This window comes from Chiloscyllium plagiosum, unplaced genomic scaffold (assembly GCF_037043375.1).
Source record: "Chiloscyllium plagiosum isolate Xiang-an unplaced genomic scaffold, Cpla_swu_hap1 HiC_scaffold_2, whole genome shotgun sequence".
Lineage (NCBI taxonomy): Eukaryota > Metazoa > Chordata > Chondrichthyes > Orectolobiformes > Hemiscylliidae > Chiloscyllium > Chiloscyllium plagiosum.
The window spans coordinates 129,960,390-129,986,596 of NW_028270140.1; the positions used below are offsets into that span (position 1 = coordinate 129,960,390).

A 26,207-nucleotide genomic window follows, 5' to 3' on the forward strand; every position below is an offset into this window, starting at 1 on the left:
GAAGGCAGGAGGATGGGGTTGAGAAATACATCAGACGAGATTGAATGGCAGAGCAGTCTCGCTGGGCTGAATGATCTAATTGTGCCTCTATATCTTATAGTCTATTTTATGATGACAGGAGAGAGGCAGAACATGTTACTTATAATTTAAAGAGTGGCAAATGCAGAAGATCTGTAACAAAAAACAGTAATTTCTGGAAAAGCTCAGCAGGTCTGGCAGCATCTGTGGTGAGAAATCAGAATTAACATTTCAAATCCAGTGATCCTTCATCAGAACTAAAATGTTAATTGTATGTTGATTGTGTTTCATTATGCAGAGGTGGTGGGCACTTGTGGTGCAGTGGTAATGTCCCTATCTCTGAATCAGGACACCTGGGTTCAAATCCCACCTATTCTAGTGTGTCATAACATCTCTGAACAGATTGATTAGAAAGTATCTATAAAGGATGGTGGACATTTAGTGTGGAGTGCACTTGAACTTCTGTAAGTTGTCACAGACTAAAGCTATCCTTGTTAAGATGAGGTGTATGCTTATCTATAAGGTGTAGAAATACTAGGCCATTTGGCCCATTAGGTAAAAACAATGACTGCAGATGCTGGAAACCAGATTCTGGATCAGTGGTGCTGGAAGAGCACAGCAATTCAGGCAGCATCCGAGGACAGGCAAAATCGACGTTTCGGGCAAAAGCCCTTCATCAGGAATAAAGGCCTTTATTCCTGATGAAGGGCTTTTGCCCGAAACGTCGATTTTGCCTGTCCTCGGATGCTGCCTGAATTGCTGTGCTCATTTGGCCCATTAATCTACTCTGCCAGTCACTGAGATGATGGCCAATTTACTAATCCTCAACTCCATTTTCCTGCTTTGCCCCATTTCCCTTGATTCTCTCATTGATTAAAAAATCTGTCTATTTCAGTCATTCCTCTGCCATAAATAATTCCTGATGAAGTGCTCCAGCCTGAAACGTTGATCTTCCTGCTCCTGGGATGCTGCCTGACCTGCTATGCTTTTCCAGCAACACACTCTCAACTCTGATTTCCAGCATCTGCAGACCTAATTTTCTCCTAACAAATAATTCCACAAAGTTGAGAGAAGAAATTCCTCCTCATGTCTGTATTGAATGGGTTACCCATTGCTTTGAGATAATGCCCTCTGATCCTAAACTCTCACATGACAGAAACAACCTCCATGCATCTCCCCTGTCACGTGCCTATATAGAATTGTGTAAAGAATGACCCTACTTGCATCCTTCACCAGCTAGGTGCCTGGCACAAGAAGTTAACAGAAACGGCGAGGGAGAAAGAGCATTAGAAGATCGGACTTGTCAAAATGCACACCTAAAACAATGCACATAGCAGCCCAAAATTCAAGTCAACAGCTCATCTGGGGTAAAGTTGATGTCGAGACAGATGGAGTCAACACACTGTTAGAAAGTGAGAAATTGTCTGGCTTTATCTCCGAAGCTTTTTGATCTTGTACTTTGACCTGGCCGCCTCCTTGCAGAGATTTCAGCTTTCACACCAGGAGCCAGCGTTAGCACAGCAGCAGCATTCAGTGCCTGGGATTCACAATGGCCAGGCACTCGGCTCTCTGTACCGCCACTCTGATTGCCTTTCTCTCAGTCCCATGCCTTGCAAACCGAAAACTGCTGGTTTTCCTCATCGATGGCTTCCGCTATGATTACATCAACGAAAACGAACTGCAGAACTTGCCGGGTCTGAGGGAAATCGTGCAATCGGGCGTCAAAGCGGATTACCTGACACCGGAGTTCCCCAGCCTCTCCTTCCCCAATTATTACTCCCTGATGACCGGTAAGTCAATTCGGAAGGCGAGGGGTGCGAACAGATTTCTGAACAGTGGAAATCACAAATGGCTTTAAAATCATAAAATATCTTTCACATCACATTAAATGGACTTTGGATCCGGGCAGACCGTTGTTTAACGCGTTGGAACAAAATTTCAAACTCTTACAAATGCAGTTATAACTTCCCTAAAATAAATTACTGCTTTTAGAAAAGCAAATATCAAAATCATTTTTCGAATTCTTGCAGCATTGTTGCTAAAAATGTGACGATGTAGACATTAGATTTTGTGAGCCTCGGAAGAGAGAGCTTTGTGCGTTCTGGCATCTAACTGTGGGTTATTTGGTGTGAACATTCAACACTGTTTTTGACGCTAAATCCCCTTTCACACTCTGGAGTGAAGCGTGGCTCCTGTTAGGTTCCCCCCACAATGGAATCAGTGGCTGACTTGCAGCGCCATCACATCCTGTTTGAGTCCAACGCTGTGCATAGAGGAACCCTACTCTCTGCTCACTGCAGTAAGGTCGAGTCTCTTTTTGGAGTTGGCGACTTTACAGACCTAATTCAAAAAAAGGTCCCGGGAAAGGAACTGCTGCCAAAAAAAAGAGACAGCTGCTGGGACGTTACAATTCATGGAGACACCTACAGTTCTTACAAAGTTATTTAGAGAGATAAAAATCTCTCCAAGTATGCATTGTCACAAATGCTGTTCGGTTTTGTGCAGTATGATATCAAGCAAACAAACAAAACTAGCTCAGAACATCAAGTTAAAAATCACACAACAACCAGGTTATAGTCCAACAGATTTATTCGTAAGTACAAGCTTTCAGAGTGCTGCAAAGGCTTGTACTTACAAGTAAACCTGTTGGACTATAACCTGGTGTGTGATTTTTAATTTTGTCCACCCCCGTCCAACACCGGCACCTCCACATCAGAATCTAAAGACATAGCAAAGGTTTCTATAAAAATATATAAAACGAAAGAGTGGCCAAAATAAACATTGGTCCTTTAGAGGATGAGTAGGGGGATTTAGTAATGGGGTCTGAAGAAATGGCTGAGGCATTGAACAGGTATTTTGTGTTGGTCTTCACAGTAAAGACACGAATAGCATGCCAAAATTGACAAAGAGACAAAAGTGGGTGAGGACCTGGAAACAGTCGTTATCATGAAAGACGGAATGTTGGGCAAGCTAATGGAGCTAAGGGTAGACAAGTCTCCTGGCCCTGATGGAATGCATCCCAGGGTACTAAAAGAATTGGCAGGAGAAATAGCAAATGCACTTGTGGTAATTTTCCAAAATTCACTGAACTCTGGGGCAGTTCCAGCAGATTGGAAAACAACAAAAGTAACGCCACTGTTTAAAAAGGGAGGTCAGACGACAGATGAGGAATTATAGACCACTTAGCTTAACTTCTGTAATGGGGAATGTGCTTGAATCTATTATGAAGGAAGAAATAGCAAGACATCTAGATAGAAATTTCCCCATTGGGCAGGTGCAGCATGGGTTCATGAAAGGCAGGTCATGCTTAACTAATCTTTTGGAATTCTATGAAGACATTAAATATATGGTGGACAATGGGGACCCAGTAGATGTGGTGTATCTAGATTTCCAAAAGGCATTCGACAAGGCGTGGCACAAATGGCTGCTGCTTAAGATAAGGATGCAAGGCATTACGGGCAATGGGTTAACATGAATGGAGGGTTGGTTAACCAACAGGAAGCAAAGAATGGGAACAAATGAGGACAATTCTGGTTGGCAATCATTCAGTCACTGGTGGTGTGCCTCAGGGATCAGTGTTGGGATCGCAATTATTCACCATTGACAAGATGATTTGGAGTTGGGGACCGTATGCAGTGTACCAAAGTTTGCAGATGACACTAAGATGAGTGATAGAGTAAAGTGTACAGAGGACTGAAATTTTGTAAAGGGACATAGATAGTTTAAGTGAATGGGCAAAGGCTGGCAGATGGAGGACAATGTTAATAAATGTGAAGTCATCAATTTCAGTAGGAATAACAGTAAAAAGGACTATTACTTGAAAGGTAACTAATTGCAGCATGCTGCTACGCAGAGGGACCTGGGTGTCCTTGTGCATGAATCACAGAAGGTTGGTCTGCAGGTGTAACAGTTAATTAAGAAGGCAAATGGAATTTCATCCTTCATTGCTAAAGGGATTGAATTTCAAAGCAGAGAAGTTATGTTGCAGCTGTATAGAGTACTGGTGAGGTAACACATGGAGTACTGTGTACAGTTTTGATCTACTTACATGAGAAAGGATGCACCTAGCGCTAGAGGGGGTGCAGAGGAGGTTCACTGAGTTGATTCCGGAGTTGGGGGGGGGAGGGGAGGCAGGGTTTGCTTATGAGGACAGACTGAGTAGACTGGGATTATATTCATTGGAATTTAGAAGAATGAGGGGGGATCTTATAGAAACATATAAAATTATGAAGGGAATAGATAAGATAGAAGTAGAGAGGGTGTTTCCACTGGCGGGTGGAAGTAGGACAAGAAGGCATAGCCTCAAAATTAGGGGGGACAGATTTAGGACTGAATTGAGAAGGAACTTCTTCACCCAGAGGGTTGTGAATCTATGGAATTCCCCTACCAGTGAAGTGGTTGAGGCTTCCTCAGTAAATGTTTTTAAAGTTAAGATAGATAATTTTTTGAACAGTACAGGAACTAAGGGTTATGGTGAGAGGGCGGGTAAGTGGAGCTGAGGTCTGGAAATGATCCGCCATGATTTTATTGAATGGTGGAGTGGACTCGAAGGGCCAGATGGCCTACTCCTGTTCCCAGTTCTTACGTTCTTATGTTTTTATATTTGAATTTGACCTATCCCAACAAAGCAAAGGCATCTCTTACACATACAAGATTATATTTACATGCATTGAGTTGATATATTTTTCATTAAGATAAACATTCTAAAGTGCTTCACTGATGTCTCGGAGGGCCCAATCTTTTTAGTAAGAAATGTGCCATTTCACATTTGAAGTGGCATCTTCTGGTGTTGGACTACCAGGAGGTGCACTGGAAGTAGACACGATTGGCAAATTGCAGTGCCAGCAGTGGTATTGGGGAACCCAGCCATTCTGCCATCTCCTAACCTCCCACAGCTCATTTAGTATCCAACATACATTTAGTAGCAGGGGAAGAATATCTGCAGCTAGTGCTATTTACTAACCACTCTCATGTGACTTGCTGATTGATGTTTCATGGCTGATCTTAAGTTAGTGGCTGGCAGTTTGTACCATTATAACAGTGTTGTAATGCCCACACAGAATGGTGGGGAACATGGTGAAGGTCTTGCCTCTGACTTTCAAGATTTCTGCTCAGATGCTCTCCAGTCATGTGTTCCCATTCACACTGGTCTGGAACATTACTGGGAGAATGTATGGAGATGACACAAAGAGGGGCAAGCTGCTCAAGGATGAAGGAGGGGGAGAGGAGTGAAGAAGTGAAGGAGTGAAGAAGAGGAGTGGATTCATATCCACTCAGCATGCTCAGAGACCAGTTATAACTGAAGGGTTCCATTGGGAGATACGGTGTATGTGAGAGGCTGAGTAGCACAGGAAAGTTTAAAATGCTGGAAGATAGAATTAAACCTTTAGGTAAACCACCTAAAACCATAGAAATGCTCATGAATCCAATATTCTCATTTTTAAACAAATTCTTTTATCGGATGTGGGTGTCGCTGACTGGTCAGGATTTTATTGCCCAGGTCTAGCTGCCCTGGAGAAGATGGTGGTGAGCTGCCTTCTTGAACCGCTGCAGCCTCCCATAATGCCATTGGGAGGGAATTTCTGGATTTTGACCCAGAGACATTGAAGGAACAGTGGCATATTTAGAAGTCAGGATGGTGAGTGGCTTGGAGAGGAACTTACAGGTGATGGTGTTCCTATGTATCTGCTGCATTTGTCCTTCTAGATGGTAGTGGTCATGAGTTTGGAAGCTGCTCTCTGAGGATCTTTGGTGAATTTCTCCAGTGCTTCTTGTAGATAGTACACACTGTTGCCACTGAGTGTCGGTGGTGGACAGAGTGGCTACTCGTGGATGTAGTGTGAAGTTTGGGTTTTTGTGGTTACTGATTTGCTTCAAGATTGGACAATAAGTTCGAAGCTGAACAGTCAACACATTACTCTAAAGTAACAGTAGCAGACAATATTGTCGCAAGACAGCTCGTTAATAAGACATCAGGAAAATTGAAATAGTTTTAAAAACCCTGAAAACTATTTCAATCTGAGGACCAATAAGATTCTGAAAAGGGGCAAGTTCACTGTAAAATGGTCAAGAAGCCAGGTGAAACCTTTCTAAAGAATAAAAGCAGAAATTGCTGGAGAAACTCAGCAGGTCTGGCAGTGGCTGTGAATAGAAACAGAATTAACATATCAATTCCAAGATGACTCTCTTCTGGGACTTCAGATGTATTTATTAATGACTTTCAATGGCTGTTGCAGGATGAGGGAGTGGAGACCTAAAAGTAGAATTAACATGAGATCACACTGAAATAAAAATTGCTGAAGAACCCTATCAGACTTATTGCAATTTGAGGAAGATCTCACCTTGGAGAAAACAATGCAGTTGGTGAGACAAAGGTTTGTGAATAGACCAAAGCATTTCTGACAGGTGAAGAGATACCTTAGCCCAACAATGCTCCAGTGACCATACAGATCAAAAGAAACATAAGAGAATGTTTAGTGGGAGGGAATGTGTACAATGCCTAAACCCTGCCAGTCCTATGAACCCAATAAGTTCCACAGTTATAATCAGTACCCTGCAAATATTGTAGAATGCTTACTTTAAAGAAAATTGGTCATTGCATGGAAATCAGCCAATGAAAAACCTTTACTCTTGCGGGTCCCAAAGAACAATCTTTGTATATAAGGATATTAATGAAGATGGAATATTCCCTTGGAGAGACGAATTATGCCAATCATGTGTTCTGGAATGCAGGAGTATATGTATTTAACATGATAGCGACACTTCATTGAAAACTGGAATGTAATGGCTTTATAAAACAATGTACCATGGTTATTGTTGCATTTACTGCAGACAATGGAAATCCAGTTAATTAATAGTCCAGGTGGAATGAAACTAATAACCAAAGGAAAATTTAAAAAGTCGATATTGGAAACATTGCATGTTATGCTGGATCAGATAAAAGAGAAGTGTTGACCTCAATCCTATTAGGGAAATGGGAAAGGTTCATCGGCAAAAATCCTAGTGTGACTTCAGAAAATATTTTCTACAGTTATTTACCAGACTGGGATGACCTAAGATCACAAATTTCATCATTTTGTGAAGAGATGCTAAACCTGTGTGTCTTCTTCGACCTAGGAAGATGCTACACTCACTGAAACAGATACCTGAAAAAATCACTAAGATGGGATGCTTGTCTCCTATCACTGAACCTGTTTGCTGTGGGCTGACACTGTCAGAAATGTTGAAGGGCAGAAAGCTCAGAATGCAGCCTCCTATTCTACCCAAGGACTTACTTTCTGGGCGAGCACTACAGGATTATCAAAATGAGATCTATCATTTTAAATACAGAAAGCTTACAAATAATGTGTGAAATTGTGAGGTTATGTAATTTGACTTGAAGAATGGAGGAGTTGAATATTATTTAAAGATTGCAGAAAATTACAGTGCATGAATCACAAAAAAAAACAAGCGTCCAAGTTCAGCAGGTAATAGGGAAAGCAAACAAACTTTTGGCTTTTACTTTGAAGAGAATGGTGTACACAAATAGGGAAATCTTGCTAAACATTTGCAAGGCACTAATTAGACCACATCTCGAATACTGTGAACACTTTGGTCCCCTTATCTCACAAAAAGTATACCGGTATTTGAGACAGGCAAAATTGAGGACTGCAGATGCTGGAGAGTGTGGTGCTTGAAAAGCACAACAGGTCAAGCAGCATCGGAAGGGCAGGAAAATCAACATCGAGCATAAGCCCTTCATCAGGAATCAGGCTGGGAGCCTTGGGGGTGGAAAGATAAATGGGAGGGGGAAGATAAGGCATTCTTCCTCCAAGCGTCGGATGGTAAGGGAGTGGCGATGGAGGAGGTCCAGGACCTGCGAGTCCTCAGCGGAGTGGAAGGGGGAGTTGAAGTGTTCAGCCATGGGGCGGTGGAGTTGGTTGGGGTGGGTGTTCCGGAGATGTTCTCTGAAGCACTCTGCGAGTTGGCATCCTGTCTCCTCAATGTAGAGAAGACTACACCGGGAGAAATGGACGGAGTAAATGATATTTGTGGAAGTGCAGGTGAAACTTTGATGGATGTGGAACGTTCCTTTGGGGCCTTAGAAGGAGGTGAGGGGGGAGGTGTGGGCGCAGGTTTTGCAATTCCTGTGGAGGCAGGGTAAGGTGCCGGGAGGGGAGGGTGGGTTGTTAGGATGTGTGGACTTGATGAGGTAGTCGCAGAGGGAACGGTCTTTATGAAATGCGAATGGGGTGGTGAGGGAAATATATCTCTGATGGTGGGGTCCGTTTGTAGGTGGTGGAAATGACGTATACGGATGTTGGTGGGGTGGAAGATGAGGACCGGGGGGTTCTATCCTTATTGCAGTTGGAGGGGTGGGGTTCGAGGGCAGAGGTGCGGGACATGGGTGAAATGTGCTGGAGGGCTTCATCAATCACGTTGGAGGGGAAATTGCGATCTTTAAAGAAGGAGCCCATCTGGTGTGTTCTGTGGTGGACCTGGTCCCCCTGGGAGCAGATGTGGCGGAGGTGGAGGAATTGGGAATAAGGGATAACATTTTTGCAGGAAGTAGGGTGTGAGGAGGTGTAATCCAGGTAGCTGTGGGAATCGGTGGGTTTGTAGAAAATGTCAGTGTTAAGTCGGTCACCATTGATGGAGATGGAGAGGTCCAGGAATGGGAGGGAGGTGTCAGAGATAGTTCAGGGGAATTTAAGGTCAGGGTGGAATGTGTTGGTGAAGTTGATGAACTGTTCAACCTCCTCGTGGGAACATGAGGTGGTGCCAATGCAGTCATCAGTGTAACGGAGGAAGACAAGGGTGTGGTGCAAATGTAACTACGGAAGATGGACTGTTCTATGTAGCTGACAAAGAGACGGGCATAGCTGAGGCCTGTGCGGGTGCCCATGGCTACCCCTTTCATCTGGAGGAAGTGGGTGGATTCGAAGGAGAAATTGTTGAGGGTGAGGACCAATTCAGCCAGACGAATAAGAGTATCGGGACATCGGGAGAGGAGGAAATGGAGGGTTTGAAGGCCCTGGAAATGGTGGATGGAGGTGTATAGGGACTGGATGTCCATGGTGAAGATGAGGCATTGGGGCCAGGGAAACGCAAGTCTTAGAGGAGATGGAGGGCATGGGTGGTGTCCCGAACGTATGTGGGGAGTTTCTAGACTGGAGGGATAGGACAGTAGGTGGAGATGAATTCGGTGGGGCAGGAGCAGGCTGAGACGATAGGTTGGCCGAGGTAGTCAGGCTTGTGGATCTTGGGTAGGAGGTAGAATCGGGTGGTGTGGGGTTCCTGAACTATGAGGTTGGAAGTTGTGGGTGGAAGATCCTCTGAGGTGATGAGGTTGTGCACGGTCTGGGTGATGATGACCCCCAAGCCCTGGGGCAGTATGGTGGCTCAGTGGTTAACATTGCTGCCTCACATCGCCAGGGACCCCGGTTCAATTCCAGCCTCGGGCGACTGTCTGTGTGGAGTTTGTACATTCTCCCCTGTGTCTGCATGGGTTTTCTCTGGGTGCTCTGGTTTCCTCCCACAGTCCAAAGTTGTGCAGGTTAGGTGAATTGGCCATGCTAAATTGCCCATAGTGTTAGTCAGAGGGAAATGGATCTGTATGGGTTGCTCATCGGAGGGTCAGTGTGGACTTGTTGGGCCAAATGGCCTTTTTCCACACTGTAGGGGAATCTAATCAGAACATTTCAGATGGCCTCCTTCTTTAAAGACCGCAATTTCCCCATCCACGTCATTGATGATGCCGTGCAGTGCATTTCATCCATGTCCCACACCTCCGCCCTCAAACCGCACCCCTCCAACTGCAATAAGGACAGAACCCCCCCCACCAACCTTCGAATACATCATATCATCCTCTGCCATTTCCACCATCTACAAACGGACCCCACCACCAGAGGTATATTTCCCTCCCCACCCCATCTGCTTTTCATAAAGACTCTTCCCTCTGTGACTACCTCGTCAGATCCACATGCTCTAACAACCCACCCTTCCCTCTCGGCACCTTCCCCTGCCACCGCAGGAATTTCAAAACCTGCGCCCACACCTCCCCCTCTCACCTTCATCCAAGGCCCCAAAGGAGCCTTCCACATCCATCAAAGGTTCACCTGCACTTCCACACATATCATTTACTGTCTCCATTGCTCCCGATGTGGTCTCCTCTACATTGGGGAGACAGGACGCCTATTCACACAGCACTTCAGAGAACATCTCCTGGACACCCGCACCAGCCAACCCCACTGCCCCATGGCCAAGCACTTCAACTCCCCCTCCCACTCCACCGAGGTCATGCAGGTCCTGGGCATCTTCTGTTGCCACACCCTTACCACCTGATGCCTGGAGGAAGAATGCCTTATCATCCGTCTCAGGACACTCCAACTCCATGGCATCAATGTGGACTTCAGCTGGATCAGTGTTAGGGGCTCTCCACTGTAAATAAAGGGTGACTTGGTAAAGGGATGCCACCCTCAGTGGAGTTATTTCTATGGCAACGAGAGTAAGATCAATGATGTAATCATGCAAAAGCGCTCACCAGCTGAAGCCCAACTGGATTTCAAACAGGCACTACAGCTAACTTTATCATTGGAAAATGCAGCAAGCGGAGTACATGGGTTTTAGGGTATTCCAACGGAAATGGAGACCCTCATTAATCTGACTAAGCATGCGAAACACCACTTGAGTGAAGGCAATTGCCTAGCATCACTCATGACATATCCTGAACAGAGGAGCTCTAGGTCAGCCCACAGCGAACCCCAAAGCAAAGCCATGTCTTGGCCAAACGGTTAAAATTTTCTTCTGGATCCAGGCCGGTAAGCCATTGTAGCCATGGCCGGTATGAGGACTCGAGACAACAAAAGAGTCTCACTCAACCTGAGTTGAATAAGGGAACTCATAGGCTGGCATCCAGAAGAGTGCACTCCCTGGAAAGCCCACCTACATCTGGTTTGGAACAGTTACATTGTTTAGCAACATCCAAATCAGAACCAATTAAAATAAACATCTAGTTAAATGGTCACCTGGTTCTTATGGAAGTCGATACCAGTATGGGCTGTTTCAGTGATCACAGAACCAGTCTTTAACAAAAATCTGGACTCTAGCCCTTAGGTTTGCACAAGACCTCAGCTAGACTGAGAACCAATACCGGGGAATCTTTACAGATTAAGGGTACAACGTCCTGTCTCTTATGAGAAGCCGCTGATTCTGTTATCAGTGGTTGTAGTAAAAGGCTCAGATCCAAACCTGATGGGGCAACATTATTTCAGAAAGATTCACCGAGATTGGCTCAACATATTTTGCCTTGGAATGGCTGCCTGAGTCATGTTCTAGTTAAATACCCAGAGGTTTCTCAGACCGAGGGACTATCAACGAAACCAAGGCCACCTCGCATTTTGAGCAGGAAGCAACTCCATGATTCTGCGTGGCCCGTCCAGTGCCATTTGCCTGACGAGCTAAAGTAGAGGCAGAAATTAGAATGCCATTGGGTTGGTTTGCCACTGGGGGGATTTTAAACAAACATTTTGCAACTGAATAAATACCCAACTCCTTCCATAGAAGGTTTATATGCAAAGCTCTTAGGGGGGCTGTCCTTCACAAAGCTGGACATGAGCCATGCATACTTGCAATCATAGTTAGATGAGGATTCCCAGAAGTATGTTACAATTAATAGCCATGTACTAATATATGAGACTGCCATTTGGGTTATAGTCAGCCTGTGCAATTTTCCTATTGAATTATAGGACCACTCTTTGTGCAATGACAGGGATAGCTCCAGCAGAGTTGCCCATGGGGTTAACCAGGTTAAATCTGATCTTCCGGGACGTGGGGGTGGAAGGTGAAATGACATCAGCAATGGTAATTTCAAACACAAGACTGCGCTAAGTGGAAGAGATTGTTTATTTCAGGGGAGAAAGTTTGGTGAAAGAGCCACAGGAATGGCCCTGCATGGGTAATGTGAGGTCAGGTCCAATGACATATAAAACTTGGGTAGTTGTGACGGTCCTGAACAAGCACATGGACCAGATGAAAGCTGCAAACTTGCAAATGATACGGGAGCAAAAACATGCCCAGATCCTTGATAGCCTTTCCCACTATTCCAGAACCCTCCCTTGTCAAGCATAGAAGATAACTCAGAATCTGAGTTGACAAGGGAGATGTCACCTTGATGCCTACGCTGCCTGAAGAAGGGAATGAATTTCTTCCAATACATTCCAGGTGCAAGAGGTGAGCTACTGTGTATTACACACCATCTGTACCAGAGGCAGAGTTAGAGGAATCTGGCCTGGCACCCTGGGAGGAGTTACAAAAAAGAAATTGGGTTATATCCTCGGATTCAGAGGGGCACGGATGTAATGATTGTAACAAGGCCAGCCAGGTGGACCTCTGAGAGTATGAATTCCCTGTTTAGGGCTGTTAATGTGGTCCAATCTGGGAGCCCTGACTGACAGATATAAACAGTGTCTGGCACCCTGCTCACTGTGAGAGCTGGCTCTGAGGGAGCTGGGTCAGTGTCAAGGACTTTCTATGTGTAAATACAGGGCAACTTGGTGACGGGATACCAGTTTATGTCGAGTTACTTCAAAGGTGGTTAAATAAACACAGAGGGGGCATAGAATACAAGAGCAAGGAGATGATGCTGGAACTGAATAAAATGCTGATAGGCCACAACTGAAGTATACAATGCAGCTGTGGTCACTACATTATAGGAAAGATGTGATTACCCTGGAGAGAGTGCAGATGAGACTTACCAGGATGCTGCTCGGGCTGGAAGGTGGGGATATGAAAAAAAATTGGATAGAGTGGGGTTGCTTCCTTTGGAGCACAAAGGTAGAGAGAGAGACTTGTACAAGTGTATAAGATTATGAAGGTCATAGATAGGAAGAGTAGGAATGCACATTTTCCATTAGTAGAGAGGTCAATAATCTCGGGCATAGATTTAAGGTTAAGGTAGAATTTGAGGAGAAGATGATGGAGGTCTCAAGCTCACTGCTTGAAAATGAGGTCAATTCAGAGTCTCCTGTAACATTTGATCAATAATTAAATGTTCACTTACGTTGGCCAAGAACTAGTAAATGTCGATAGTGTGGTCAAATATGTGTTGAACGATGGGCCGAATGGCATTCTTCTGTGCAGTAAATGTCTATAGCTCAATAAAATTGCAGATATATTCTATATATTCTTTGCAATACTGTACATGAACACGATGAATTCTAGTCAAGATCAACATGTTAACTGATCCTGGATTTGAGTGGAAATGAGTAAAAATGTGTTAGAAAGAAAATAAAAGTGTTAGCAATGCAGAAGGCTCTTGGGACTAAATGATGAAATTAGTAATTCCTGGTTTGATGTTTTATCAGCTTTCCAACAGATTTCATTTTTGAACTCTGCTGAGTTAAGAGATATGTCAGGGCTGTGGTAAAGTTGTACAATGGACCTTAAAGTCCATGAGTTTAACAAATGTTTAATTTGCAAAGACTCTTCTGAATGATCTTTCTCAGTGTGCTAAACCTCAGAGACAGTCGATCAGATGACTTGACTGCATCAGGTTAGGCTTAGTGCCAATGAATGGTCATACTAACTTGACAGAGTCCCTTTATATTTTCATACATCATCAATTGAATTGACTAACTTAAAGGTTAGCTTTACTTTCAGAGAAAATAAAAGGTATAGGCTAAAATAGTTAGAAATGCAAATTTAAAATCAATAAATCTTGTCCATAATGAGTAATTATTATGCAATTCAAAACATCAGAATGACTGGCAGACTGATGAAATGATTGTGAAGACAAGTCTCATGTTTATTTTGATTTCTCCATTCTTACAGGACACTATTGCAATGTGCACCAGATGATCGGAAATTATATGTGGGATGAGAAATCAAACAAGTCATTTCTAATTGGTGAGAATGAGGATAGTCGGCTCCCAATGTGGTGGGAAGCATCAGAGCCAATCTGGGTTACCATGATGAAGAATAAGCGACAAGTTTATATGTATTACTGGCCAGGTTAGTATTTGGCAATGTGTGAACATTTATGTTCACATCTTTATGCTTACCAGGATGTAACGACTTAACATTGAATTGTTTCAACAATTGACAGCAGCAGCACCATCAACAAATGAGTATAGTTGGGGTACAAGTAGGCAACTCAATCTGACTTCCTTTAATCTTCCATGCTCCGCAGTTCCCATTCTTTGCTCCTGCTTTTTATATCTTGCATGAAACATTTAAACCATGTATAATATTTTTCAAGATAACAAACTTTGTTTCCTCAACAAAATGCAAATAGAATCAGAGTGATAGTCAATGTATCCATATTTCCTGTCCGCCTCTCACACTTCACAACCTTCTGACGTATTTATGCTCCTCTGCTTCTGGCTGTTGAGCATCCCTAGTTTTATTCACTTTAGTAGCTGTGCCTTAAGTGCCTTGGACCCTGAACTCGAGAATCCTTTCCATACACTCTCCACCTCTCACTTGCTTTTCTCCTTTAATGCCTCTGTGATCGAGATACTGGTCATATGATGTGGCTCGATGTTGTATTTTGTATTAGACTATACTTGATGAAGTGCTGGTTAGTGCTATTGTGAATCATAGAATCCCTACAGTGTGGATGCAGGCCATTCAGACCATCAAGTCCATTCCGATCCTTTGAAGAGCATCCTACCCAGACCCACTCCATCCCTGTAACCCTGCATTTCCCATAGCTAATCCATCTAGCCTGCACATCTCTGAACACTTTGGGCAATTTAGCATAGTCAATCTGCCTAACCTGCACTTCTTTGGACTGTGGGAGGAAACTGGAGCACTCAGGGGAAACCCTGCAAGACACAAGGAGAATATGCAGACTCCACACAGACAGTCAACCAAGGGTAGAATCAAAGCTGGGACCCTGGCACTAACCACAGAGCCACCATGTCACCCCTGCCAAAACTGTTGTACAGTGATACAAAAAAAGTACTGGGAACTTGGGCAAGTGTAATTTACTTTTTTTCAATCTTTAAAATAGTGTGATTTCCTGGTCACAATCGCATGTAATTTTGTGCAAGGATGTATGGCTCTAGTGTTATTAAGCAACATGTAAAGGCTTCTGATACGTGGCAGGCAATGAGAGTGAGAGTGTTCCTGGTTAGCTGAACTGCGTGATTGCTGCAGTGCAATAACCTACCTCCTGTTAAAAGATTCCATGGCAGGATCTTTCTGTTAGCATTCCTAGGGATATGTATGTATGTATGTTATATGTAATTTTGGGTCTGTAATGTTGAAAATTTGAGTATTTCAGACTGAGAGCCAATGTAGGTGATGAATATGGGGATGATGAGTGAACTGGAGCCTCTCTGTTTAAAACAAAAGAGCCTACTACATCAATTTATTTTTTTGTTTGAATCAGGTTGTGAAGTTGAGATTCAGAGCACCAAGCCTACGTACTGTCGGGAATACTATTATTATCCATCAGACAAAAATTTTTCGACTGCTGTTTCAGATGCCATTGATGTTTTGTGGTAGGTCATAACGAAAAGCCATTTTGGGTGTCTACTATTTGTTTGCTGTTGAATCATGTCTCGTAGAACTGTTAGAGCACAGAAGGAGATCATTCAGTCTTGTAGGAGCAATCAATCTAATTTCACTTTCCTCTTCTTCCCTGCGGCCCTGCAATTTATTTCCCTTAATCCAATTTTCTGAAGCTCTTGGGAAGAAATAGTAAGAACTTAGCAATAACATTCTGAATCAGACTGTACTTGCTGGTATATCCTGGAGTGTCATTTATTTCAATCTCGAGTCTCACGGTGCATATTTGTACGTTAGCTTTAAATGGAAAGAAGCGTGCAATGCAAATTTTCACTGCGCAACATCCTTCCTCTTCTTAGTGGATGAGAAGCGTATAATTTAATCAATTGTTTCTAATTATGTAAACAATTAATTTAAGCATGACTTGAGTATTCAACTTCTCCAGTAACACTATTATGTATGTAAACTTTTGTATTAATTTAACAATGCTCTCATGTATGATGTATGTCATGTGTGGTAAGATGAAAGATCTGTTGGCCAATAAAAGTGATGCACCTTGGATCAAGGTCACTTAAGATTGGTGTAAGTTTTCTCTCATGAGTAAGCTATCATTGAACATCAAGTGAGGCCTCATTTAACTCAAGTCCTTCATCTGAGATAGCGATCAATGTTTCCAAATAGTGTTTATAGAGCTTTAAAAATATATTTATTAATTCATGGTTCATGGGCATTGCTGGCTGACCAGTGTTTATTGCCTGTCCCTTGTTGCCATTGAGAATGTGGCGATGAATTGCATTCTTGAGCTGTTGTAGTCCATGTTCTATAAGTAGACCCACAATGCCCTTAGGAAGGGAATCTCAGGATTTTGACCCAATGATGGTGAAGGAACGGCGATATATTTCTGGGTCAGGTTGGTGACTGGCTTGGAGGGGAAGTTGCAGGTGGCAGTATTCCTTTGTAACTGGTGTCTTTGTCCTTCTAGATTGTGGGTTTGGAAGGTGAAGTCTAGGGATCCTTGATGAATTTCGGCAGGGTTGGTATTGGAGGTGGTGAATGTTTATGGATGTGGTGACAATCAAGCAGGCTCCTGTACAGTATCAAGTTTCTTGAATGTCATTGGAGCTGTATTCATGCAGGCAGATGGAGAGTATTCTATCACACTCCTGACTTTGAATCAGGTTGTGACGTTGAGGTTTGGAGTACTAAGTCTACATACTGTGGAGAATACAGATGCCATTGATGTTTTGTGATAGGCCATTGTGAAATACCATTTTGGGTGACCAGTATTTATTTGCTTTGAGATGATATATCATAGAATTGTTAGAGCACAGAAGGCGACCATTCAGCCCATCAGCTGTCTTATAAGAATAATCCATCTTGATGTTGGACAGGCTTTGGGAGTCAGGAGGTAATTTACTAGCTCCAGGATTCTGAGCCTCTGAGCTGTTCTTGTAACCACAGTATTTATATGGTTAGTCCAGTTCAGTTTCAGGCCAATGGTAATCTCCAGAATATACATATGGCGGGATTTGGCAATGACAATAACATTGCATATCAAGAGTCAGTGGTTAGAATCTTTTTTGTCGGAGATGGTCTTTGCCTGGCAGTTGTGTGGCACGAATGGTATTTGCTGTATGTAAACCCCAAGCCGAGATATTACCAGTTTTGCTGAATTTGAAGGAGTCATGAATGGTGCTGAACATTGTGCAATCATTGGTGAACATCCCCACCTCTGACCTTATGATGGAGGGAAGGTCATTGATGAAGCAGATTGGACCTTGGACACTATCCTGAGGAACTCCTCCAATAGTGTTAGGGTTACATCCTGGAGATGTCCTGGAGCTGAGATGGCTGACTTCCAATAGCCATCATTCCATGTCATCCCATTGAGTTCAGTTTTGCTAGGGCTCCTTGATGCCAAACTCAGTCAAATGCAAGCTTGACTTCAAGAGCAGTCACTCTTCCCTCATCTCTGGAATTTCTCTCTCTCGTACATGTTTGAACCAAGGCTGTAATGAGATCAGGAGCTGAATGACCCTGGCAGAACCCCAACTGGGCATCATTGAGCAGGTTATTGCTGAGCAGGTGCTGCTTGATAGCATTGTTGGTGACACTTTCCATCACTTTACTGATGATTCAGAGTAGACTGATGGGGTGGTAATTGGCCAAGTTGGATTTGACCTGCCTTTTGTGCACAGGACATACCTGTACAATTTTCCACATTATCGGGCAGGTGAGAGCATTAAAGCTGTACTGGAACAGTTTGGAGCGTTGCAAGTTCTGGAACACAAGTCTTCAGTACTATTGCTGGACTGTTGTCAGGGCTCACAGCCTTTTCAGTATGCGATGCCTTCAATAGTTTCTTGATATCATGTGGAGTGAATCAAATCAGCTGAAGATCAATATCTGTGATGCTGGGGACCTTTGGAGAAGGCTGAGATGGATCATCCACTGAGCACTTCTGGCTGAAGATCGCTGCAAATAAGTCAGCCTTATGTTTTGCTCTGATGTGCTGGGCTCACCCATCTTTCAGGGAGACTCTTTGTGGAGACTGTTCCTTCAGTAAGTTGTTTAATTTGTCCACCAAAATTCACAATTGGATGTGGCAGGACTGCAGAGCTTAGATCTGATCCTTTGGTTGTGAGATCTCTTAGCTCTATCCATCGCATGTGGCTTGTGCTGTTTGGTAGCTTCACCAGGTTGTTACCTCATTTTTAGGTATACCCAGTGCTGCTCCAGGCATGTTCTTCTGCAGGGTTCATTGAACCAAGGTTGATCCCTTGTTTTGATGGCTGTGGTTGAGTGGGGATATGCTGGGCCCTGAGGTTTTGGATTGTGCTGGAGTACAGTTCCATTGCTGCTGTTATCCTGTAGCACCTCATAGATTCCCAGTTTTGAATTGCTAAATCTGTTCAATGTCTGTCACAATTAGTAAGATGATAGCAGCATGGAGCATGAATGTGAGTATTCTCTGTGTGAAGATGGAACCTTTTCTCCCAAAGAACTTGTGGTGGTCAATCTAATTGATACAGTCATGGACAGATGCATCTGTAGCTGGAAGATCGGTAAGGATAAGGTCCAGTATGTTTTTCTTACTTGTTGGTTCCCTCACCCAGTCTGCCACAGATCGAATATCGATGTGGACATGAAATCCTCAACCCGGAGTGCATGCTGTACCCTTACCACTGTCAGTGCTTCCTCCAAATGGTCTTCAACATGGAGGAGTACAGATTCATCGATCAGGAATGCACAGGATGTGGTAATTGGAATGCACTTTTCCCTATAGGGGTTTGTTCTGATGCCACAAAGCTTCATGTTGTCTGGAGTCAATGTTGTGGAGTCCCAGACAATACCACCACCTCTGCTGTGTCTGTCTTACTGGTGGGACAGGACATATCCAGGAACGGTGATGGTGCTACTTATAGGGCATAATTCTCTCGATAGACTATGTAAGGCTGTTGCTCAATTAGTCTGTAAGGCAGCTTTCCAATTTTAGCACAAGCCCTTAGATGTTAATAAGAAGGACCTAGCAGGATCAACTTGTCTGTTTATGCCATCGTTGTTTCCAGTGATCAGTTGTCTGTCTAATTTCATTTCATTTTTGAGACTGTCTAATGATTGATGCAATTGAGTTGCTTGCTAGACAGGTTAGAATCAACGACATTGCTGAGGGTCTGCAGTCACTTGTAGGTCAGACCAGGAGAGAACGGCATTTTTTTTTACCTAAAGAGCATTGGTGAAGTAAATGGATTTTCATGGCTGTAGATTCATGAGCTTTTAGTTGCAAACTTCTATTGAATTCTCATTCCACCATCTGCCATGGTGTGGTTTGAACCCTGTTCTTCAGAACATTCCACAATGATTAGATTTAGACTGCAGTTCCAGAGACAATGCCACTAGGTCACTGCCACCACCTGAATGACCTGGACTGTGTGATGATTTGTCAGATACATTTTGACAAAGCAAAGTACCATCGTTCCTTTCTTTCCAAAAAGAACATCACATTTGAAAACATTACCTTCCTGACTTTAGCAGTGTAACTCTGAATTTCCTGTTTTTTTCCTGGATGTCCTTAATAATGAGTCAGTAAAGCTAAATTGAAGGTGTAGCAATCAATTTGAATTGCAAATGGTTTGTCAGCTTCACTGCCAAGTACTTGAGTACACAAATAACTAGTACTTGTTGTAATTAATCTAACTCATTTAAGAAGTTTTGAGGGATTCATCTGTATTGCCATAGCCTCCAGGGCTGTGGGCCAAGAGGTGGGAAAATGGAATTAGTATTGTTGGATCTTTGTTTAATTGTATGGACATGATGGGTGAATGGCATCCTGTGCTCTAAGTGTTTCTAAGTCGGTGAGTAATTGTATTGAGCCTTGGTGTGACTGAACCTGGTGCATTGTACAGTGTTGGTCTCCCTGCCTAAGGAGCCAAAAGCTTGCCATAGAGTGAGTGCTCCAGACTAATCTTTGGAATGGCAGGATAGTCGTATCAGGAGAGTTTGAGAAAACTAATACTGCTTTCTCTAGAGTTTAGAAGATTGAGAGGTGATGTTCCTCACTGGAACTTACACGATGTGACAGGCTGGATGTTGTCGGGATGCTTCCCCTGGCAAGAAACATCATCCCAGATAAAGGTGTAGGTCATTCCAGACTGAGATGAGGAATTTCTTTGTTCAGAGGATGATGAACTTTGGAATTCTCTACTCCCAAGATGGCTGTGAAAGTTCAGTCATTGAGGTTTCCAATAGTTGAGTGAGGAATTATTCTGTAATTGTGTGGAGAGAGAAAAAGAGAGAGAGAGAGAGAGATACAATTCTTGCTTCCAAGACCTGCTGTGTATGCCTGGAGAAAGTGAGGGCTGGAGATCAAAGTTGAAACTTTATTGCTGGAACAGCACAGCAGGTCAGGCAGCATCCAGGGAACAGGAGATTCGACGTTTCGGGCACAGGCCCTTCTTCTTCCTGAAGAAGGGCCTGTGCCCGAAACGTCGAATCTCCTGTTCCCTGGATGCTGCCTGACCTGCTGTGCTGTTCCAGCAATAAAGTTTCAACTGCTGTGTATGCCTAAATCTTTTGACTTCTCAAGGGATGGTGACATTATTGGGGTGTACTATAGGCCCCAAATACTGAATGGGAATTAGAAAAACAAATGTGCAGAGAAATTGGGGAGAGTTGCAGGAGCAATAGGGTTGTCATAGTAGGGGCTTTTAATTTTCCTAACATAGGCTGGAACTGCCAAAATGTTAAAGGCTTAGATGAGGTGGAATTTGTGGAGTATGTTCAGGAAAGTTTCTTCAAGCAGTATAGAGCAGTTCCTACTCAGGAAGGAGCAAAACTTGACCTTCTCTTGGGAAATAGGGTCAGACAGGTGACTGAGGTGACAGTGGGAGAGCACTTTGGGACTAGTGACCATAGTTCTATTAATTTTAAAATAGTTATAGAGAGGGACACAGGTTCAAGTTCTAAATTGGGGCAAGGTGAATTTTGATGGAATTTGTCAGGAGCTTGCAGGGGTTGATTGGAGTGGTTTGTTTGCAGGAAAAGGGACCTCCAGTTAGTGGGAGGCCTTTAAAAGTGAGATCGCTAGAGTGCAAGGTCTATATGTTGCAGTGAGGGTGAAGTGCAAGGTTGGCGAGATGAGGGAACCCAAGATGATAAGAGATATTGAGACTCTGACCAGCAAATAAAAGGAGGCATGGCTCAGGTACAGATAGCTGGGATCAAGGGAAACCCTGGAGATATATAGGGGATGCAGGAGTTTACTGAAGAAGGAAATCAGGAGGGTGAAAAGGGGGCACAAGGTATCCTTGACTGAGAAGATTAGGGTGAATCTGAAGAGGTTCTTTTAGTATATTAAAGGAAAAAGAATAACTAGAGAGTGAATACGGCCCCTCAAGGACCAAAGTGGACATGTATGTGTGGAATTGCAGGAGATGGGCGAAGTCCTCAATCAATATTTCTCCTTTGTGTTTACCATGAAGAAAGATATGAAGACTTTGGAACTTGGAGAAGGTAGTGGTGATATCTTTGGGATAGTCCATATTGCAGTCGAGGAGGTGTTGGGTGTATCAGAATGTATGAAGGTGGAAAAATCTCCTGGTCCTGACCAGATATATTCAAGAACCCTGCAAGAGGCGAGAGAAAAAATTGCAGGGGCCCTGGCTGATATAGTTGCATCATCGTTAGCCACAGGTGAGGTCCTGGAAGACTGGAGGGTAGCAAATGTTGTGCCCTTATTCAAGAAGGGCTGTACAGAGAAACCTATAGACCAGTAAGCTGAAATAGGCGGTATTGTGGCCAGTGAGGAAAGTTTCAGAAATTGCAGCAGGATCTTGATCAGTGGGGGAAATGGGCCAAGAAATGGCAAATGGAGTTTGATATAGATAGGTGTGAAGTATTGCATTTTGTAAAGTCAAATCAAGGTAGAAGTTTCATGGTGAATGGTAGGGACTTAAGGAGTGTCGTGGAACTGAGGTACCTTGGAGTTCAGGTGTGTCGTACTCTGAAAGTGGAGTCACAGGTAGACAGGGCAGTGAAGAAAGCTTTTGGCACACTGGCCTTCATTGATCAGGGCATTGAGTACAGAAGTTGGGAAGTTATGTTGCAGTTGTACAGGACAGTGCTGAGGCCGCAGTTGGAGTTTTAGTTTTGGTCACCTTGCTATAGGAAGGATGTTATTAAACTGGAAAGAGTGCAGATGAAATTTACAAGGATGCTGCCAGGACTCAAGAGTCTGAGTTATAGGGAGAGGTTGGATAAGCTAGGACATTTTTCTTTAGCACATAGGAGAACGAGGGGGTCTCTTTTGGAAGTGTATGAGATCATGAGAGATATGGATAGAGTGAATGCACTCAGTCTTTTCCCCAGGATTGGGAATCAAGGACTAGAGGGTATCAGTTTCAGGTTAGAGGGGAAGCAATAAAAGGGATCCTTGGGCAACTTTTTTACACAGAGGGTTGCATGCATATAGAGTCATAGAGTCATAGAGATGTACAGCACGGAAACAGACCCTTCAGTCCAACTTGTCCATGCTGACCAGATATCCCAACCCAATCTAGTCCCACCTGCCAGCACCTGGCCCATATCCCTCCAAACCCTTCCTATTCATATACCCATCCAAATGCCTCTTAAATGTTGCAATTGTACCAGCCTCCACCACTTCCTCTTGCAGCTCATTCCATACACGTACCACCCTCTGCGTGAAAAAGTTGCCCCTTAGATCTCTTTTATATCTTTCCCCTCTCGCCCTAAACCTGTGCCCTTTAGTTTTTGACTCCGCCACCCCAGGGAAAAGACTTTGTCTATTTATCCTATCCATGTCCCTCATGATTTTATAACCCTCTATGAAATAAGCTGCCAGTGGAAGTGGTTGAGCCAGGTACATTAACAACATTTAAAAGGCATTTAGACAAATACATGGATAGGAAAGATTTAGAAGGACATGGGAAAATGGGGTTAGCGTGGATGGATATTTCGGTTGGTATGTACCACTTCAGGTCGAAGGGGTGTCTCCTTCCTGTAGGACTCTATAACTCTATGACTTCTCCATAGCTGTGGGCTAATGGGTGCACGTTTTTGATGAGTTAGCAAATTCACTGACCGCATTGGTATTGAATGTCCATTCATTGTCTCATGTCACCATTTGAGGAAACACAAACAAGCTTAAAACTCATCAAGGTCAGGGATGACTGCTTTTATGAGAATCAACATCACTATTTCACAAACTGGGAACCTGCTGAAATCAATTCAAAGACAAGAAGCAGGTGTTCAGCATCATGAAAACCAGCAAAATCAAATCTCTTCAATCCATGGTCCTGGAGGCAGTTCAAACATCTTGAAGAGATTTCCAACTGTGGTTGCCTGACATGATAAAAACAGATCAATTTTTCACTCTGTAGTGCCTGGAAATAATACTTTTTCCTTAAGGAATTGATTGGTTTTGACAATTCCTTGGTGACCTTGATGTGGACACTCCCTCAGCGAATGCAGAATGACAATACAATTGCCGCATAATTCAAGATTAGCTAGGATTGTGACAGTAAATTCATTTTGAACTTGGTGAAGGCCTTGCAGCGTGAACAATTTCATTCTCTTGATCATGGGTTTCCAGTTTTGCGGTCTGATACCTAATTGAATACCTTGCATTGTTCTGAGATCAGCTATTTTTACCGATTTTGGTACCATATTTAAACTTACGTAGTTAAGGTATTACCTGGCAACCTTTTCCTCATGTCTAATGGGATGGACTGTCAGGAATGGATGTTAAAAAAGTTAGCTATCACTTGCATAAGCAACCTACATAAATACCCTTTCCCTTTATCATCTTAATCTCTTTCTCTTGCGTTATAAAGGAAGTTCTGGCTTCGTACGTTTTGCATATCTCCATCAGCAGTAAATTCCTCAACTTACTTCAGCAAACTATCTTCTTTTTAAAGGCAATTCATGACTCAGTTATGGTTTTGCAAGCTAATCTTCAGTTAGATTTTACCTGGACAGGTTCCCTTTCCACCCCATTGAAATTGGCCTATCCTCCAATAATCTATTTGACCTTTCAATAGCCAACCTAACGAAACCTTAATATACTATGATCACATTAGCCTAAACATTGTTTGATTGATACTAGATCCATCTTATTACCTAGGACCAGATCCAAAATACCTTGGTCCTCATTGGGCTGGAAACATAATGGTAATGACAATTCTATAATTTCCGATCTAATTTGTTCCTTTAAATCTTTCCAACTATTTAGAGACATATAGAATGTTTTCTATAAAATAATGCTACCCATATTGTTTCATTACTGCAGCCAAATTGATTCTGGTTTATTTATTTCATTCATGGATGTGGGTGCACATTGCTGTATATTGATGAACAGTCAAAATACCAGTTGAAAGGTAAATATGTCAAACAGTAAGATTGCTTCTGAGTAGGGATTCAAATTGAATTTGTGCAAGTTGCGGGAAACAAATTTCTGATGATCTAATGACTTTAATGAACACATAACATTTGAAGATAAAAGGGACAGGAGGAGGACAAACATTGTCATCTTCTTGTGAAGTTGAAACCACTTACACTTTACACTGTGAGTTACATAAAAACAAGTTGGACATGTTTGCAAACCTGCAAAGTGCTTGCCCGATGAAAGCAATTAAATCACAGATGGCATCAAATCTTTATTATCATATGTATGAAAAAGCTGTGCAAATCAGTCACTGTAACTATAAGATATAAATAGTAATTAGAAGAAGCCATCAGGGAAATTACATAACATCTTGGAAACATCTGTACGTTGTGCAGATGATTAATTTAGCGTTGTGTGATGACCCAGTTTGGGACTTAACATTCTTCAGGACTTGAGTAACTCAGCTGAAAAAACTGAGATTGAATTTTGTTTGAATACAATCTAAAACAGCTGTAGAAATAGGGATTATTTTCCAAAGAAAGAGGGGAAATTGGGCTATATTTCACATCTACATACTGCAACTTAACCTTCTGAATTCATACTGCCTTTCATATTAAATTCAGAAACCACAATTTTCTTTGGTATTTAGCTTCAACTTCAGAAAGTCAAAGCACTACAGATGCTAGAATTTGGAAATAAGAACAGAAATTGCTAGTGACATTCAGCCAGTCAGGCAGCATCTGTGGAGAGAGAGAAAGAGAGAGAGAGAGAGGATGTTTCAAGAACTCTTCTGGTGCAGAGGCTGCCAATTTACTTTCTTCTGGATGGAGTTGAATTTCTTGAGTTGTATTCATTGTATTCCTGAACCGTGCATTGTTGATGGTAGAGACGTTTCTTCACTTCAAACTACGTAACCTCTGACCTACCATAGCAGCCAGAGGAAGCAGTTCCACTCATTCCTGAGTTAATCATTTTTCATCGATTTTCCACATCTTTTTAGTTGAATGTACCACTTTATATGGCACCAAAGGTCTCAGATTAATGTTGGTTAAAGACAAATATGGCAGAATATAACAGCAATTTGCACTTTTGCTAGATAATTCAAATTTCAACAATCTTCAATAAAAAAAAAGTGTCAAGTGAGAACAGAGTCACTATCCAATTGCAAATGTGAAGAATGGACAACTGATTAAAATGCTAGAGTTGCCGTTGCCCTTGTATGGGTAATTGACATTGTGTGTGTCCTTGTCATCTGAAGAACATGCATAAAGAAAGATTGTCTTATATCACTAAATCCTATTTGAATTGCTAAAGCTTGTTTCTGAGACAAATGCTTGATGCTTTTCATGTCAAACTGATCAGTTTATGCTATGTCCTATTTTAGTGGAAAGCAAAGTCCTTCTAAAATGTGCACCATAGCTTGCTGATGGCTTTGACATGATCACTGAATGAAATTTGTAAATGACAGTTCAGCTGAAATTGATTGTCTACTCATCAACAGTGTCCAGATGTTAGATTAGATTACCTACAGTGTGAAAACAGGCCCTTCGGCCCAACAAGTCCACATCGACCCTCCAAAGAGTAACCCACCCCACCCCTATATTTACCCTGACTAATCCACCTAACACTACGGGCAATTTAGCATGGCCAATTCACCTAACCTGCACACCTTTGGACTGTGGGAGGAAACCGGAGCACCCGGAGGAAACCCACGCAGACCCAGGTAGAATGTGCAAACTCCACACAGACAGTTGCCTGAGGCGGGAATTGAATCTGGGTCCCTGGTGCTGTGAGG

At 42.9% G+C, this 26,207-nt stretch overlaps 1 protein-coding gene across 1 annotated transcript in view; it reads left to right on the forward strand.

The window, feature by feature from the left end:
• The first annotated feature begins 1,263 nt into the window (after window positions 1-1,263).
• Window positions 1,264-26,207, forward strand: part of enpp6 (ectonucleotide pyrophosphatase/phosphodiesterase 6) — a 46,613-nt gene continuing 21,669 nt past the window's right edge. Inside the window, exons 1-3 of the mRNA XM_043705594.2 lie at window positions 1,264-1,808; window positions 13,828-14,007; window positions 15,392-15,503. Coding sequence (XP_043561529.1) covers window positions 1,568-1,808; window positions 13,828-14,007; window positions 15,392-15,503 — 533 coding nt within the window. The 5' untranslated portion in view covers window positions 1,264-1,567. The remainder of the gene's footprint in view (window positions 1,809-13,827; window positions 14,008-15,391; window positions 15,504-26,207) is intronic.